The sequence below is a fragment of the Osmia bicornis genome, chromosome 12, assembly GCF_907164935.1.
Source record: "Osmia bicornis bicornis chromosome 12, iOsmBic2.1, whole genome shotgun sequence".
In the NCBI taxonomy this organism is placed as follows: Eukaryota; Metazoa; Arthropoda; class Insecta; order Hymenoptera; family Megachilidae; genus Osmia; species Osmia bicornis.
This window is the reverse complement of record NC_060227.1, coordinates 2,853,024-2,871,512: the sequence shown is the minus strand read 5'-3', so window position 1 is coordinate 2,871,512 and position 18,489 is coordinate 2,853,024. Positions and strand designations below refer to the sequence as shown.

Here is an 18,489-nt window from a genome sequence, read left to right as displayed (position 1 = left end):
TGTTGTCTCATCGATACAAATGCGACACAGATCTTCAAAGGAAAGCCGCGCCGTGTCATATTGCTCCCGGGCTCGCTCCGAGGGGGAACCCCCCCAGTGGTGGGGATAAACCGCGAACACTTAACGAATAGATCCTTTCGAACACTTATCGAGTCTTTACTGTACGACGTCTGGATATAGAGTGACGTATTCTTGAAAAGTTATTGGAGCAAAGAGCACTCGACGAGCTACTGGAGCGGAATCTCTTAAATCTATGTCATCCAGAACTTTCGATTTCATACGTCCGTCTGGCATCAAATATTTTTCTATTCTTTCCACTTTTCCAACCAACTTTCCTCTCTCCAATATTTTGATCGATTTGCTGTTTACTTTTACTCTCTGTTTTTTTATCGTGAACCAAATACACTTTTTAATTCCTGATCCTTTTAACAACGTATATAGGTTTAACGAGACGAAAGGGTTTAATCGGAAAAAAGCCTTACGATATCTCGATAGAAAACGCATGCGTGCAGAAGGTGGCGCGCAGCAAGAGTCGCGTTTTCAATAGCAGTCGGCCCAAAGCCGTAGCAGATTGAACATCGCGACATCGGTTCTCGCGTTCACCCCGTGGAACACGAGGTTTCCTCTATCATCCCTGTTTAAGTGTCGACAAAGGGGAAGAAAACGTATTTTCATTTGCAAAAGAACAAGACGAGAAACATCCGTGACGTAAAAACCGTCCAAGATAATGGTGTCGATAAAGTACCAGGAAAATCACTAGCAAAGTTGAACCAAACGGTCGGATTCATTAACGACACTAGAGGACATTTGTATTTTTTTTCTCAAGATTTTCTGATGTAAACCATCGACGATAAAAGTGTCGATAAAGAAGTCCTGTTTTCTGAAAAACCGAAGGAAAATCACGTTCAATCCCGAAAGAAACTTGAACCAATCTCGATATTTTATTTACGACACGAGTGGCCACTGTTCGGCACATTTTTTCCTCGGATGATATAAGATTCAGGGGCAAAAACACTTATGAAGTATCGATAAAAGTCGGGTACTAAAAGACAGAAGAGGTATTCGACAGAAATCCAATAAACTTCCGTAGCAGACTAACGTTGCTCAAATTTTTACTCCCTTTCTTAAATGAAGTTTCGACGAGGTTTAAAGCACACGCGACAAGGAGTGAAAATCGAATCCTTCTAGCTTGCAAACGAGACTGGTCGGTTTCTGTGGAAGAAAGGAAAGAAGCAAGTAAAAGGCACGATTAATGGAGAATAAGAGAACAGAAGTTGGTGGCATCTCGAAAAGAACGAAGACGTGACTCGACTGAAAGCTGCAAGATCAACGAACTGGATCCAGAAGCACGAAGGTGTCATGTACCGTGTTCCTGACATCGAGAAATCAATGCTATCTTGATCCATCCATCAAGAGGGATCGATGCGTATGACCAAGAGAATCGAAGCAAAGAATTTAAACTTCGCCACGTGATTCAGTGACTTATCTCAACCGCGTTGTAACGTTTCGAGTTTCACGAGAACCGATGTCTGCAAACTCTTGTTTCAAATACTGCGAATTTACGTACGATTATTGGAGAAACTACGGTCAGTGAATTTAACATCGGAATAACGTACACGATGTACGAGTCTCGGCGAGTTTGCACCGTGTAAAATCATAAAATACCCAGGTAAAACTCAAAAGTACTGTCGAAAGATGGAAAGTACATTAGCCTCATGCACATGCATTTTATATTATTGCGCGCTATTGGCCAATGCGATCACACACTAATCGCATCGCCTGACAAAGAAAAATGAGAAAAAGCGAGATGGTACGAAGTCAGCGTTGCGGCGAATTTGAAACGCGAGGCTCAAACGTTGGGACAGGGCGGAGGGTGCGAAGGGTTCCGCTAATGTACTTTTCATCTCTCGACAGTACGTATATTTTTTCTATGAGGAAAAACTACAAATTACTCCTAGTTAAATTCGTACGTCGAAGGATTAATGAGGTAGAGGGATCATAGTATAATATAATAACGGGTTAAAAAAAGAATTTAACCACGCGCAGTATTCGTTAAAATAAATTTCTATAAAAAAATCGTCTGTTTTCAAGCGGAAAAAAATTTTATTTACACAAGTATTTCGTTTCATTTAAACATTCGCTACCCGTTTCAATTCGCAAACTCCTGACTGAAAGTCAAAAACCGATCGATCGATAGCAATGAAGTTCATAGGAAAAATCGATGGATATCCATTGCTTTATCAGCGTTTATCCAGCAAATAAATCCCGTGATTTAGAGAGCAGCTGCGATTCTGACGAGATTAAATTTTCAGCTGCGATGGTGGTGCGCGGCAATTGTCGAATTGATTTCGCGGCAACCGGAAGAAACGTATCGCGTTTCCACGTTTTAAAACTTGTATGCCTTTCGGCACGTTGAATTTTCGTGAATTGAAAATAACTGAATTACGTTATAGAGGTGGTTCCGAAAAAATCGCGAAATTTTCCATGGCAAGGGAATGTCCTTAAACGTGTTGCCATTTATGGCATTCAAAATTAGATATTCGATGTTTGAGCGGACCAAAAGGGCTGCTCGAATGTTGTAGCGTCAGCTGACCGCAAACGGAATCTCCCTGGATTCACACTGTGGCTAATTTAGCCGCATTAGCCAAACTGACCAGAAATCAGCCAACGGGAATCCTGTTTAACAATCCACGATCAAACGAATCGCGCAACATCGGAGATCGCGAGATCATCGAAGCGATGGTGGAACGAAGCGTGTTGTAAAGTAATTTCGCGATTCGATTAGGCTCGTGATCCATTCGAGTGAAATTCCAACTAAAATTGATCGCGACAGGGTCACGGGACTAACGAGACGTGAAACACGAATCTGGAATTTGCAGCACCCCTTCACTCTAGGGTGTCGTTTCCGGCCGGGAAACGGATAAGTAGCCGGATCGTGAGCCGAATTTTTCGAGGGATCATCCTTCGTATACGAGGAGAAATAAATCTTACCCTCTCGCATCGCGTTTCGAACGATTTCATCGAAATGAAAAAATACCCCAGATGTGGCGTGTCTTTCGAAATATGCTTAGCCGTATCCACCCTTTCTTCGGCTATGTTGATACGAAAGATATTTCCAGAGCAAAAAAATTCTGTCGGAACAGAGACAGAATCCTTTAACGAGTTCAATTCTTAATCGTCGATTGGAAGGAATAGACAGGAAACGGGTTCGCGTCCCTTCAACGGAATTAATTAAAATTTATTCGAACCGAATGCTTAGCCGAGTTTATTTCTATCCCGTCTATCTCGACGAAGACGGCATCGAAGATAGGGAAAATGAAGGCGGATTCTCGCCGTCTCTACCTTTACCAGAGCGATTCATTGAAATTCGTAATTTAAATAACGTCAAGTGCCTGGATACGTTGGTACCACAGTTTTAGGGGTATTTAGTGTACGGCTCACGTACCAACTAGCTCGCTTAAAAATGACCTGAAATTCTAGTACGCCGTCTGCGAATGCTATGACATTCTTGCCGAAGGTTTCTCTTCGACACCGGGAACATCGCCCTCCTCTTATGAAATATTTAAGCCAACAGTCGAATTCTCTTCGCTCCAGAAACGCCAGGGATCGCTCGTCGGTTTGTTTTTTATCGGACAATTTAACCTTCTTCTCTGTATATTTTATCCGTAACACCGATTGTTGAAATATTTTCCCAATGATTATGCGGAACGATCGATCGTCGCGATATCGTTCCCCTCGTCGCAAACCAACTGGACGTCACCGACCGACCAATTCATTTCCGCGTGTCCAGTTCCTATGAAAAAAGGAAATCGAACTGTGCGCGAACACGGACGATATAGATGAACAAGACAAAATGGGACAGAAGCACGAACCGAAGCACGAACGTTCACTCTCATTCATTCGTACCTTCTACCACCGCTCCCATTTACTCCCGTCCCTATTTCCCTGGTGGAAAGGCCTGCCTGTTTTCCGTTATATCGTAGTTGGCCATCGGTTCTCATTTTGCGACTTTTCTCCCCCCCCTCCCTCTTGTCTCCTTATATTCCTCTGTCGCTTAACGAATACCTTTGTTCGTCTCCGGAATGATTATTAGGCTAGTTTATCCGAAGAATTTAATAGTGTAAATTGGGGTGCGCGACTGCCCTACAGTTCATTTCCCGAAGAAACACGCGCTAAAGTTCGCTTTCGTTTAAGAATCTTTCGATCACATTTTAAACTCTTCTTATCTTCTTATCGTACCGTTGAGATCCGGATCTTTAGTTCTACTTTATATTCAAGTATCTTTTTCGATACCTTTCCGGACCCTCGGGAAAATCGATGAAGGCGTTCACGCATCCCAAAACTTTCCTCCTTGTTTTCCTCCTCGAGAGTTTAATTTCATCGCGGACGAAAATACTTGATGACATTAAAAAAGATTGAAATTTCTAAGTGGAAGTCGCCGAGGGAAAGGATTTTTCTCGCGATAAATCGAATTCTATCTCGGCGTATAATCGTTATTTCCAGGTGAAGGATCGCCGAAGGCAAGAATATAAAAGCCAATAGATTTATTCCAGCGAATATCTACGATTCATTGTTCCGGTTCAGCCTACTCTTTATCCCCGATCCCTATTCCCGGATTTCTTTCTACCCGTTCGAACTCTAAACCGCAAGTTTCCGAACTTCTTCCCGACACGTCGACCGCTTTTAAATTCACGGGAAACTCGTTAGGTATCATAGAACGAATCTCGGCTACGGATCGGCTCTATTCTATAAGATTACGCCGTTCAAACGCGTGTCTAAGATATCCAATAAGATCTTAGATCCGTGAATGCAACTTTCAAAATCGTTTTCAATAAATTCGATATAACATTTATGAATTTTCATTATTCGAATCCTTCGGGAAGATTGTTTTCGATCCGATCAGCTATCTTCGATCGGATCGGATCGGAAATAACAGGTTGGGCGAGGCTCGAGGCGTTAAGCAACGGAACTCGCGTTCTATTTTATCCGGATATTGTGCGTCTCGTTAACCCAAATCCGGGATCCGTTGAAACGCGTTTGGTAAATCAGCAGCCTACTAACGAGAAAAAGCAGTGTATCCTCTTACCGTGAACCAGCTATTCGCTCGAATTCGGTGGCTGCTATCGACCGCTTTCGTTTCCCTCTCGTTTCGCTGCCACCCATCCTTCCTGCCAGCCTGCCTGTAGAAAAATCACCAGACTATTTTTATCTCGTCAAACGCAGTACCCAGTTGACGAACAACGCTTAATCCGTTCCGGATTGGCCACCGACATTTTTGTCTCGCGGCTGTGTAACACAGAGGCTTTTTATTCACTTCGACATCGCGTCAATTCCTTTCCAGACGTATTAGGTATTTCAATTTGCGCGATAAATCACCATTTCTGGCGAGTGACGTTAAAGGACCCGTTACGCTTTCAGCCTGTTACTTGACTTCGCTCTTCGTTCGACACTCTGATAAACGTCGCGTCTTGAGAGGCATTGTTAAGGTGACACTTTCGTACGATCCGTTAATTGCAGCTCCTAAAGAGCGACTCGACAGGCCGTACGAAAGAGGGAAAGCAAATAAGGCGAGAGCATTCGAGTTGCATGCAAGGGTTGCTTCGGTCGAGAAAGAGTTAGCCTACGAACCGTATTGTAATCTTAATTAATTTCCCTATCGCATTTGCTCATGAAACACCCTGTATACTCCAAGTGTTTCGATTGTCCGAAATAGAACAAGATCATTTGAAATCGTGGCCGATAAATATATCAGAGCAATTTACACGCGAATCTAAATCGACTGTTCGCAAGTGTTCTCAACGAGAACTAATCAAGCATTGTTCTCTCTGTTCCGTTGGAATATTATTCTCATAACTGATTATTGTTCGGGGAATCGTACACGCGTCGAATGAAGTTTCGCTACGATTTCAAGAGTGAATACCTAGGTACGATGCACAGCTTTCGATACAAACAACAATCGAGTTCCAGATAGTCAAACACGAGGAACTGAGTAATAGATCGCCAGAGGATCGCAAACTTTGAAAGACCATTTTATCGTGTACACTGTACGCGATAGAAGCAAGCAATTTCAAAACGAAATCAGATACACAAGTTTAACATTACTTTTGTGTTGTACTGAACACTGGTAGCGAACGTGTTTAGTTAATTAATCAATCGGTTGAATGAATTTGTATTTTCCACGAAAGGAACCTGCAAACGCTTTGATAATATCGCTTATACAATTAAGCTCGAACAACGATGCACAGAATTATAGCAATCCCCGGAGATTAAGCGAAATAATTGAAGATACGGACGTTACTTCAGTGAATTTCTACTTCAAGAATTAATTTCTGCCGACACTTTTTTTCGTGTAGGAACAGAAAAAGCGTCTGTAAGGCTGACGATAGACGATCCCTGCTTTTCGGAAGTCATGCACAGATGGACCGCCAGCGAGAACAGACCAAAATCCCGGAGCCACCTGGCGGTCGCCGATCCGAGCTAAGGGTGTCCGGGAAGACTCGCCGCCTTCCCCTTTCACTAAACGCCTACATTCGCGAACCCTGAGGCTTATCGGGGAAAAACGGACATAAAAAGCAGTTCATTAAGCTTATTCGAAGCCATTATCCAGCTCGGTCCTATTATCGTCTCTTAATCCCCGTCCCATCGGTACCTGTTCCTCTCACTTCGACTGAAATTGGGAATTTCGCGGTATAAAAGATTGCCACAGTTACGCTGCTATCGGCCATTCCCTTGGCAATAGTTCAAACGGAATTACCCGATATAAAGTTTTCAAAGTAAAAGATAAATTTCCTCTACGCGCGACAATTAACGCGTTGCCCGGCGCAGTAGAAATATCGATGCATAGCGCGGCACTTCGTTCGTTACTCCTCACTACGACCGGCGCAGTGCAATTGAATTGCTCTAATTTAATGAAGATCGTGGGAAAAGCAAAAGCTCCGGGTACCGAAGGGTAAATCCTAGTTGGTTTGTTTTTGACAAATTTTAATATTCCCTGTCGAGAGAAGAAGACTAGAATCGTCGCTTCCGGATTAAAAGTAGACGAGAGGGTTGCGAGAAAGGTGCAGAGGTTTTATCCGCTTAGATATTAGAGTTAATTTCGCCTGACTGGCGTGGAATTTAATACTTCCAGCACGCGCATTCCTTCATAACGTTATTTCCTCGGGAAACTTTATTTCCAACGAGGCAAGAGAAAAGAATATTGACGGCGTAGCTCACACCGACGAGGACAATGTACCCGGCAAGTGAATCTCAAGAGTGCCAGCATCGTTTGCTTCGTTTAAATCCATTTGCATGATTTCCCTTTAAACAGAAGATGAGCTTGTATCGCGGTAAAATTTTATTAATCCCTCGAGTGAGAAGAGTGACGAGCCTCTTCTAGACGAGTCTCTCCTCTTCTTTTTTTTTTTTTCTTTTTAGGTCAAGTTAGACTTTGTCGAACTAGGCCAGCCACGGTACAGAATGTTCCATAAGCGAGAAGATGGTGATTTTACATATAAAATTTAGGTGAAAGATAAAATTATGGCCTGTTATATTTTCATGAAATTTACCTGCAACGTTCTATCCATTTTCCCTCGAACCCTACACGCGTGATCGTAGAATGATTTATTGAATCGATTCCGATACGATAATGGAATAATAATACGGTGTACACCGAAGGCACAGTTAAAGCACCTTAGTCGAAAATTAATAGCGTTCGCTTGGCTGAACGTCGATATCTATTCCATTTGCTATTGATACACAGGAAAGTTTCTTTTTCGGGCTCGTTCGAAACTCGAGAAAATCGAGTAGAACGTGTTACAAAGGCAAACAATCAATTGTAACTGCTTTGAATCGAAAACGTAAACTGAAAATTACACGAGCGATGAGACTGTTAGAAGACGGAGCCATTAAAACCATTAACACCTAAATGGTTGGGCGAGTGTGTCGGTGCCAGCTAATGGATGCAAGATTTACCACGTTCTCCGAAAATTGCATCCCTGCACGTGACACAATCGTATGTGTTCGGGGTAACACACGGTTATAAGCTTGTCGACTATTTAATGTATAGCACTAGGACATAGACTTTACACGACCGCACCGAAATAAGGTTTTCACCCTGGTACACGAAAGTATTTCAACCGAAATAATTGTACAGGACGTCTTAAAACGGATCTACCCTATGAAACCTCGAAAATACAATACCCCTTTAAGATATAACGTGGACAAAATATTATTCAAACTCCAGAGTAGAGTTTCGCTATAGTAATATCTGTAAGATCTTTATTCCAAGAACGTGTCTGCTCGGTTCTGTGTACCCACACAAGATTCCCACGTGGAGAATCATAATCGTTATTTTCATAGAGGAAAATCTTCCTTCGGTAATCTGTGATTTCACGATAAGAAATTTATTCCCGTTAAAGTGGTTATACGATTCCCTCGCGAATATTTTGATGTTATCTTCGATTATGCCCGGGAAGCTTCCGATATCACTTAAATCAACAGGACGCGACGCGACGTCCCCTCGAAACTCGTCGCACATACATTGCACCATAACGACAAGGAAGCAAACGTTATACATTATTAATGAACCGCTTGTTGACCCTACGGAGAAAAAATAAGGAAGATAAACCAGCCACCCTCTACGTTGTATATTGTTTTAAGCCTGATACACATTTGTCTGAAACGTTTTGACGAACGTTGCTTGCAAAGTTCATGCGATCGTTACAAATGATCAAGGCAAAGGACAGGTAGCAACGGTCGTTTACAAAGATTTATACATTAGATAATCAGAACGTTAGTCGGTGTTAGAATCCTCGAGGGTTGAACGGCACTGGCAATGATTCTAAGCTGATTTAGCCGGAGGAAACAACAAAGCCGAGCTTGACCAACAGGAATTCAGTGTGTACCCTTTGTTCCCCAACTTTGCCAAACGAGATCGTGTCATGTTCCAGCTGATGAGCCGAAATTATAAATGGACCATGACTCGACGTTATCAGTGGAACACGGTTGAGGGCCCACTCAGCGATTAAATCCCTGTTAAAGTTTCAAAATTCGCGTTTCACAGAGTTTCGCAGAGCATTCGAATTACACCGAGAAGCAAGCTTGGCCGATTTACCGTGAAAGCTTGCCGTAATGAAACTCCGAGTACTATTCGGTGTCCCGCGCGAAAGGATCGATAATTTGCCAATCGTTTTGCTTAAATATCGCTGTTATAAATTTGATTCGCGCGCGTTTCACACCCCTGCCAGAGTTATCTCGCGTAAATTTTTAACAGACCCTTTCACAGCTCGTCGCAAATTTCCATTTTACGATTACGAAACGCGTCGATATCACGCTCGAGCGAGGGGTAACAAAAGTAACGATAACATCTATGAAAGACGTCAATGAGCGAACGGGAGACAACGTCACCGCCAACTAAAATATCGAGTAGCGAGGCAGAGCTGTCGATAAAATTTCATTTCCACTCGTTCTTTCGTCGACGACGAAAGATCACTTTCGAACGACTACCATTACAACAGACCATTGCCTTCTGTGCACGCAACTATTTTTCATAGATTTTCACTGGTAATCGATGACAAAGTAAAAATTCGTTTACCGTATCGTGAAAAATATTCCACGTGATTTCGTTCGAGAAAGAATCCGAGAGTTCGCGTAGAATCAAACGGCGCGATTTCCTGATTTTCCATGGAAATAATATCTCCTTCAACGTCTACGAGAGAACATAAACTCGGGAAGGAATTTCTTGTCCTTTTGCTTTGTACCAGGAATTCGAGAGGGAAATGTCGGTCTTTGTCGATTTCACTGGCGAATAATTTGAAAATTTCTCGCCTTTTGAAACGCAAACTCTGTCCCTGACGGTGGAAATCCACGGAAATGGTAATACAATTGAGCTACTGTTTTAAGAACAAAAAAAAAAGCATACGTCGCTCGAATAACACCACTTGTAAGATGAAAAGATTCGTTTCCTCGTCGTTGAACCTGTACACCGCGTACACACCAGCTAAAACATACGTATTCGCGTAATCAACGAGGAAATGTTCCGTAATTAATAAAACGGTTAATTAACAAGCTAGAAGCATGGATATCGACGAGAATGCAACGAGGACGCAACTTGATATACGACACTGAATATCGACCGTGTTCTAAGCTTCGTGTTATGAAATACCGTGTACGGATTTATTCGAATCCAATTTTCCACTTTCAATCTTTCTTTTTTTTTTTTTGCAAAAGAATCATTAATCAGAGTTCCACTTTCCAACTAGTTTAACCAGATTTTATACCTTCATTCGATAATCCCCCAATTACTCGGCAAACTTTGTTCGCAGCGTCGGAACGCGATTAATTTCTGCAGAAATTTCTTTAAGTTCGTCGCGGCCGGTCGAACTGCCGCAAACGGTAATCGATTTTACACTCGTTCGATGTATTAATATCTCGCGAAACGTATCGCGAGCATAGATATCGATACGCGATTTAACTTTGAACAGAAAACTAATTCGATAACGGAAATGATTCGCTTAAGAAAACTCGATTTGCTACTCGCGTAAAACTTATCGACTTTAATCTCGTTTTCGAAGCAATTTTCATGGAATTGAGTTAAATAGATTTCACGTGGCACGCTGTGCCAAGCTTTCGCCGTAATAACCGAGCATCGATGACTGCATCCATAAACGTTATAAGCAATTTTAATAAAAGTATAACAAACTATATCAAACTGACTTCACTCGTGATGGATAGGATCTATTATTGATTTTAAATTGTATTATTGATGAACAACATCGAAAAATTACAATATTAAATTTAAGATCATCAAAGGTAAATTACACTCGTCCTTGTAGACTATGAAACTGTGTAAATGGAAAAGTAATTTAACCCTAACAAATCTTCGGGTCGAGCTTCATTAAAGGAGGTGCACGATTGGCGTTACTCGGTTCTTAGGCTTTTCATTAGTTAAACCTTTCAAGATTCAAGCACCGATAAGCCGGTACCCTCTTCTTTCCCCTTTCGTTCTACCATGCTGTTCGAAACTCGTCTTCTCGCCGTTATCGTGTCTGTCCTTGTAACTGAAGTAATCTACCGCGAAATCTCAAGAACGTGTAACGTCGTCTTTGACCTTTTAAGCAACGTTTCCGAGGGTGAAGTCGATTCTCGTTTGTCGAGACATTCGATGATTTGACGTTACGAATTTATTCAATTCAAGTAAATATACCGAGCAGAAATTGGTATGTATATTTTGTACAAGGATACCGGAGAAACTTCGATATCGGTTGAAAACGATTTGAAATTTTCCGGACCAAGCGAATTTACTGCAGGTAAATTTCAGCTCGTACGTCACCAGCTGGCTTCGGGAAGCCCGAACGAGGTCTCGACGAGGGATGAAAGGAAAAATTGTGGCCAATACGTTGGAGGGATGCCAAGACTTTCAGCCTGACATCCTGTCGGTTAAACGAGTTTCGCGTTTGTCCTGGCTACGCTGGCTGTTAAACACGTTTTTGGGGGAATGCAACTTATCCGAGCTTTCTTGGAGAACATGCTCGTGGTCACGAATGCACGAGACACGCCTAATGGAAAAGTGGGTCAAACTATTCTCGTCACAAAGCGTCCTTCGACAGGATAGGCTCTATAGCTAAGATAATGTAACGATAGGATTAATCGCGGAGATAGTATATATTTTTCTAATTCCAAATAACTGCAGATCCGACATGTTTAAAAATTAAATTTGATATAAAATGCAAGAAATATTGAACATCGATGTTCGCTAGAGTACGCAAGGATAATTTATAGAGGCAATATTCGATACGATAGCGAGATAAAAAATAGAAAAGGAATGAAAGAAAGGAGGAAATACGAGCATCTGATGCGTCTCGGAAACGAGTCGTTCCAAAGGCTCTGTTTGAGAGCTAACGAGCTACCCAGGCCACCTTAGCTGAGGAAATTAAGCTCGCCTTGGTATTGGGTGGAACCAATCTCACTTCCAAAGAGACTACTGTACAGTGCTCCATTTCAAGCCATCTTCCTCGTTTAAGGAAGTTAAATTTTTAATGTTTTTTATTACATTAATTTACTTCTGAGCTTTGAAGGCCCCGTTATAAGTCTTCAATTTAGTATCATAAAAGGTATTAAGCGAAACTAAATGCTATTTAATTTGATTTTGAATAAAGTTTATCTACGGGACCTTCGAAAATTTGATAACCCAGGGGCCCCAGAAATCTTAATCCGGTCCTGTACGTATACGTACTAATTGTTACTTAGCATGCTATTGAACTAGAGTTAACTAACCTCACTGCAACTCGTCGCCACTACGAATTAAATTTCCCTAGTAATATTCCCAATGGGAGTATTCAATAGCAATGAAACTGTGAAAACTTTCTTTACAGAGAAAAAGAGAGAGACATTTCTAGTCTATCTCAATATTCACGCCAACACGCCGAGGATTATTGCTTTTCTAAGCGCGGAGAAAGGAAAGAACAGTAGAATCAGCAAAAAGAGTGTCACAAAGACAAAGGGAACAGAGCAAATAACGTGATTCCGGGTCCTATCGAAAGGTTAATATTCGCATATTTATGGACGCTCTTATATGTACCCTGACAAGACGAATTCCAATCTCCGAATAGCGAATAAGTCTTTTCGTAGTACATATTCACTTTTTAATACTGAAGATTATTTACTTACCCCTCATATTGCGTCGTAGTGGTCCAGCGACAATGACAGGACGCCAAGAAGCAGTTCACTGTTCCTCGTTCATTCCACGCACTGTTTCACTGAATCACAACCTCTCCACGATCGACGATGTTTATGTTTACGATATCCGGACTCGATCGCGTCGAATGCTCGCGAAATATTTACTTTGCAACGAGATAATCTTGTAACCGTACTTCGCTTTATACATACCGCGCACGTGACCGGCCATTTTAGACGCGCACTAATCTCTGCGCACTACAGATGCGCAGTAAAATTGGCGGCAAAGCTGCGCACCACCTGGCGCGCAAAATTAAAAATATCAAAAACTTTGCGGTATATTTCAATTTTACATTAAATCACACCTTCGTCAAAATACTCGTTAAGGTTTTGTTTTTTAATTATTAATGAAAAACACCGACTGATCAGGGCACGTGTAGCACGCAGGCTTGGACGCGAGAGTGACAGCTACGAGAACCGCGTTAGAGCGTAGTCGCGAACAAACTACTCGGCACGTCGGATCGTAGCTGACGCTTCCGCGACCGCGCATGCGCACTACGCGCGCTCTGATCGGTCTGTGTTTTTCATTAATAATTTAAAAACTAAGCTTTAACGAGCATTTTGGTAAAGAAAAAAGTTGTTCAGAATCACCCGAGCTACCATCTCTCTTTCCAACAAATGCTCACCTCTAACTGAACACCCTCTATACATTGTTTCGCTGAAACTTTATTTACTACAATACAAATAGCAATTAAAGGAGAAATTCGTTCACTGTAAAGGAAAGAAGAAAAAGAAAACCAAGACGGGTAATTACAACCAGGAGAGACTTCAATGTAGAAGCTTTGGTGTACAGCGTTGTTGCCTGCGGTCGTTGCCTCGACCTCGCTGTTTTATCGAAAAACCGGGTCCAGAAAAAGCGAAGAAAAAAGGAAAACGAACGTGGAACTAGAAAACCGTGATACATCAAAGGATGCTTTGACTTTTTCTCCACACTAAATAAAGCACCACGGGTGGTAAACTGTTTTGGAGGCTATAGCGAACAGTGGCAATCGGTAGGATTTCAAAATTGGTTTCGCAATGAAACACGAAAATCTGATAACTCGATCGTCGACTTCGCACAATTTCTGCAACGCAATGCAGCCTTAATTAGCAGTGTAATTACTTCTGAAAACTAATTTTGTTCCAGATTAAATGCAAAATGTCGGTCGAGGTGAGAGCGGGTCGACCAACAATGCCTACAATTCCACAATCTAAGAGACCAACGATTCTAGTTTATCCTACAGGTGAGATCAAATTAGTCGAATTTTTTTAACTTTCAGAGTTGCTTTACCGAGTCAAAACGAAGCACTGGAATAGTTTCCATTCTCTTGCGTGGAATATCACTTCTTGCTTCCTTGTTTTGCAAGATTCGCCACAGTCGTTCGACTGTAGAATATCTCGGTTTCACAAAATGATAAACTATCCTACTCGCTACTCCAGTTGCTTTATGAAGCAAGTTTAGCTTGAAGAACTATCTCGACATTGAGAACAATGAAACTTCCTTTCGAACAGTATACGTACATTTAGGTGATTTTTCAGTAACTCCGGAGAGTATCATCATCCCAATAGTATCTTGTATTCTTGGATTTCCATTGTTGGCGCTGATGGTTATCTGTTGCCTGAGAAGAAGGGCTAAACTTGCGAGGGAACGAGCCAGGAGAAGAAACTGTGATTTGGATCACGGTGCTTTGAGCTTGGTTCGTTTCAGCCCTGTTCATCGCTTAGGTGAGTTCCTACTCTATAGTTTAACCTTCTAAGTACTTAACCCATTTTTCCAGCTGTATTGAAAGAAAAAAAGCACGACACAATGCTGCTATTCTGTTTGCAATTGAAATGCATACAGGTTCGAGCGAAGTGTTTCTTGTTGTACGATCTACGAGTGCATGACATATGGGACCATGAACACGATACATGAAGTTTCTGTAAATATGGACCTACATAACTCGAAAACAAGGAGAAACAAGAAATATGTTTGCGTAATATTTTGATCGTTATGTTCGTACACTCCATTCGTCGCTTAAGTGGGTTCCGCGTGTTATATCGCACCCTGTATTGTGCAACAAAAATGAATGGAGGTCACGAAACATTTGTATTTTAGCACCTTCAACCCTTTGAATAACAACCAGCGTTTTCGCGGTTACCTTTCCATAGCCAGGCAACATTGAATGAACACATACCTGTTTAGAATTTGAATACCTATCGGTACATGTACACTTTTGTAAATGGAGTATGTACGTACCGAGTTCAAACACACGGAATCGTAGCCTAGAATGTTATATACGTATATAAAGAGAGTGGAAAACGCATTAAACCAGATTGAATGTTGCCCTGAATATCCGAGTTCATGCACCGACGTCAGAATATTTCATGTACAAATATCGTATCCGCGAAGCTAAGATTAATTTAGCAGATAGGAACACTTAACTCGCATCGAAAGTATTCAAAAATTGAAAAAGAAAACTGTGTAGGTTTTCTTTAGTTTTTCATACATTTTAATTACAATCTAGCGTTTAAATCAATGTATACGATAGCTGTGAAATTGAAATATATGTCCGTTATTTTATTATCCCGTCAAGTGCAGCATCCAAAGAGGATTTAGGTAAAGCTTCTCATCCACCTGATTGTTGCTTCTTTTTCTTCCTAGAAAAAGTTTGAAGTTTAAAGGATAGCAGTTTCTTTCACTTAATGCATAATCGTTTCATACCGCTACTGCCGTTGCATATTTAACGCAGAACTTAAATTGAAGTTTCCTCGAAAGTTTGAAATCTTAAGCATTTAAAAAGCACGTGAAAACGATTCGAAACGATACAAATACTTACATTTTATCTAATTTGATACTTGCATTTATTGTTCAAACGAATATGATCTTCAAATTAGCAGTGCAATTAAAAAGAAGAGTTTCATGCGTAGCTTCGCTGTAGTTTAACGCAGCTCTCGATGCAAAAGCATGAAATACATATCATTTAACATAGCCGCATGTAATTGATTTCCAGATATTTGCTCTGCAAGCTTATATAGAATTACATTTAAACGCAAGCTGCATCGTACGATAACAATGCGTACAACAATTGTGAAATTCAAGCAAATAGTTGAGATGATGTGATGTTTATTTTAGAATGCATTTAATGCTCTTTTATCAACTGAATTTTTCTACAGACAATCGAGTGTTTTACGATTGCATGTTACAACTCTGTCCGTTTTATTTCTATGGCAGCTGGAATTGATCGACCAACGAGAACGGTGTCCTTAAGAAGCGATCGAGGGTCCAAAGCTTTTCCGTCATTAGAGCTAGACACCGTGGTCGAAGAACGATCGGATCCTGAACAGAGCACCGCACTTGAACTCAGCAGTCCGGATTAGCATCCAGCTTTGGTACCGCCAAGGTACCAACTACAATTATTTTAACACATTTTTTAATCATACATCCATGCGGGCTTTGAAGAAGATACCGTCTGTGCCAGCTAGCATTAACATCATAAATGTTAAGATTTTGAGAATATTTTTACAGGTCTCCTCGGCCATCAAAACCAGCGGTGCCATTACCCGAGGATCATAGCCCTTTATGGACAGCGTTGACGCACGCTAATACCGTATCATCTGCCCTTGGAGATACCTAGCAGGAGGTGGATGAGGGCGATTATATCGAAGCTCTCGTCCTAAACTTACCAATCATTTATTAAACAATTAGAAAAATTTAAAAATTTGTTATGAACCTTCAATACCTGGGATATATGTTACGTTCAGTTTGAAGATCGTGACGAATTCCGAACATACATCGCAAGTGCCGTAACGAAAAATGACTATAAAATATATTGACATCGTAAATTTAAATAAAAGTTTGCAAACGAGTTTTGCACATGTGACAGAAAATTAATGTGAGTTAAACGTTATACTGACCAATTGTATCACATTTAGTAGACATCCCGGCTTTTTACAATGAGATACCGAGTCGAAAAAAGTATGCTACAGATATGTTAGTGTAAATAAGGGTTTGTTAACACGACGTACAAACAGACAACAGTTTGTAAATAAATCATCACAAGCACCAGAAACTTCACACTTTTATATATTATGAAATCGATATACGGATTTTTAGTGTTGAAAACTGTCAATACGTCTGATGTAAATAATATTACTAGATATACGAAATAATTATTTATACAAGAGCAATTAGAATGTATTCAAATATATCAAATATAAAATTCTTCTAAACATACTTATTATACATATATAATGCCTAAAATCCGGGCATCGCTCGTCCTTTTTTAGACGCCTTTTTTAACTTGTTCAATTTTTTCTCTTTTTTCCTCTTCATGATATTTTCTTGACGCTTTTCTTGCCTTTCTTGAATCCCTTTCTGAACATTTTCTAACCTTGATTCCCATTTCTTAGTACTTTGTTTTTTCTGCTGGTCTTTTCTCTTTATTGTTCGTTTAAGCAAATCAGAATCATCTTTCACCTGTAACAATATGTAAGTATAGGAATTTAAGTTACATCTTTGCAACTATCATTTTGACATACTTTTTCACCAGAGGCCTTTGCTAAAGCAGATTTCCATGCATCTTTTTCTTTAAGTTCTTGAGCCTTTTCTATTTCACCTGATTGTTCCATTTCCTTTAACTTTTCTTTCTTCTGCTTTAATTCAAGAAGAATTTTCTTTGTATCTTTTCTAGGTGGTTTCTTTTTTGTTCCAATTTCAGAAAAGTCAAACTTACTGAAAACCATTTTACCTTCTGAATTAAATATGGGTTTTGGTCTTGGAATTTTCTGTACTTCGCTGTCTTCCTTTTTAATTTTGGACAAACCACTTGCATTTTGCTCTATTTTAACAGCTTTCTTCTGCATCAAATGTTCTTCCCTCTTTGATATCTTTTTTATTCTATTTTTCAAGTTCTTTTTCAATTGTTTTTCCTTATATCCTAGCCTTTTAATATTTCTTAATCCTTCGAGTCTAGCATGTAACTCTTCAAATGTTTGTGCTCTTTTCACTTTTCCGTTTAAATGTGAAAAAATTTTTCCTACAATGCAGAAAATATACAGCTGGTGAAGAAATAAATTAAAATTTTATACAAAAATATCAATATGTATGTACCTTTTGATGCTGTTTTATTATTTTGTACTATTACATTACTTTGATCATCTGAAACTAATGACACTTAATTAATATTTTGATAAATATTACGCTTTTCTAATAGCATATCATTTTCTTTGTTTCTACACTTTTACCTAATTCAGATACAGGGAAAGGTGTTCTTGAAAATATCTGTGAAATAAATTCGTTTTCTTTCAGCAATAACTGCTTAACAAGTTTTTTGTCAAATGGTTTAGACATTTTTAATTGCATGTTTTTCTAAACCCACGTGTGTTATATCGCAATGTAAATACAGTTTTGTGTCAGAATCTAGCAAATCACATACACGTTTTTTAACTTTTGAAAACTATAACATAGGTTATGAACTGTATAGTAATGCGCAAACTCACAAGCAGACTAAACATCTCTTTTTTTTTTTTTAAAGTTTAAACAAAAACAGTGAAGTTAGATTTGTTATATTTAAAATACAGCCTTTTATTTAATGCATTTTACTTTTATTAAAAATGCAGCTTACATCAGAACTGGGTAAAACAATACAAAGAACATTAATGTTACATTTTTTTATGAAAAAATAAATTATACAAATAATTACACTATGCATTATAAATCAATATGTTACAATCCTGAAATTTGTTTAAAATTGTTACTTTCTTTTATTTTTATGAGTATTAATATTATTTTTAAGTCATATAGGTAATACAGAT

At 39.9% G+C, this 18,489-nt stretch overlaps 3 protein-coding genes across 4 annotated transcripts in view; 1 reads left to right on the top strand and 2 right to left on the bottom strand.

Annotated features, from left to right (window-relative positions):
- LOC114873239 overlaps nt 1-12,875 on the bottom strand; it is an 86,110-nt gene extending 73,235 nt beyond the window's left edge. For both annotated transcript variants that reach the window (XM_029181351.2, XM_029181352.2), the window contains exons 1-2: nt 12,649-12,875; nt 5,087-5,180 (exon numbers count right to left, since the gene is read on the bottom strand). The gene's annotated coding sequence lies outside the window, so the exon portion shown is untranslated. The remainder of the gene's footprint in view (nt 1-5,086; nt 5,181-12,648) is intronic.
- On the top strand, nt 567-16,909 carry LOC114873246. The gene is made up of 6 exons (XM_029181361.2): nt 567-1,669; nt 13,434-13,706; nt 13,841-13,937; nt 14,233-14,418; nt 15,275-15,292; nt 15,908-16,909. The coding sequence occupies exons 3-6, from the start codon at nt 13,853-13,855 to the stop codon at nt 16,051-16,053; spliced, it is 435 nt and encodes a 144-aa protein (XP_029037194.1). The 5' UTR covers nt 567-1,669; nt 13,434-13,706; nt 13,841-13,852; the 3' UTR covers nt 16,054-16,909.
- Nucleotides 16,737-18,230, bottom strand: LOC114873244 (surfeit locus protein 6 homolog). The gene is made up of 4 exons (XM_029181359.2): nt 17,920-18,230; nt 17,786-17,839; nt 17,215-17,711; nt 16,737-17,152 (listed from the first exon to the last, which is right to left on the bottom strand). The coding sequence occupies exons 1-4, from the start codon at nt 18,035-18,037 to the stop codon at nt 16,931-16,933; spliced, it is 891 nt and encodes a 296-aa protein (XP_029037192.1). The 5' UTR covers nt 18,038-18,230; the 3' UTR covers nt 16,737-16,930.
- Between the last annotated feature and the right edge of the window lie 259 nt (nt 18,231-18,489).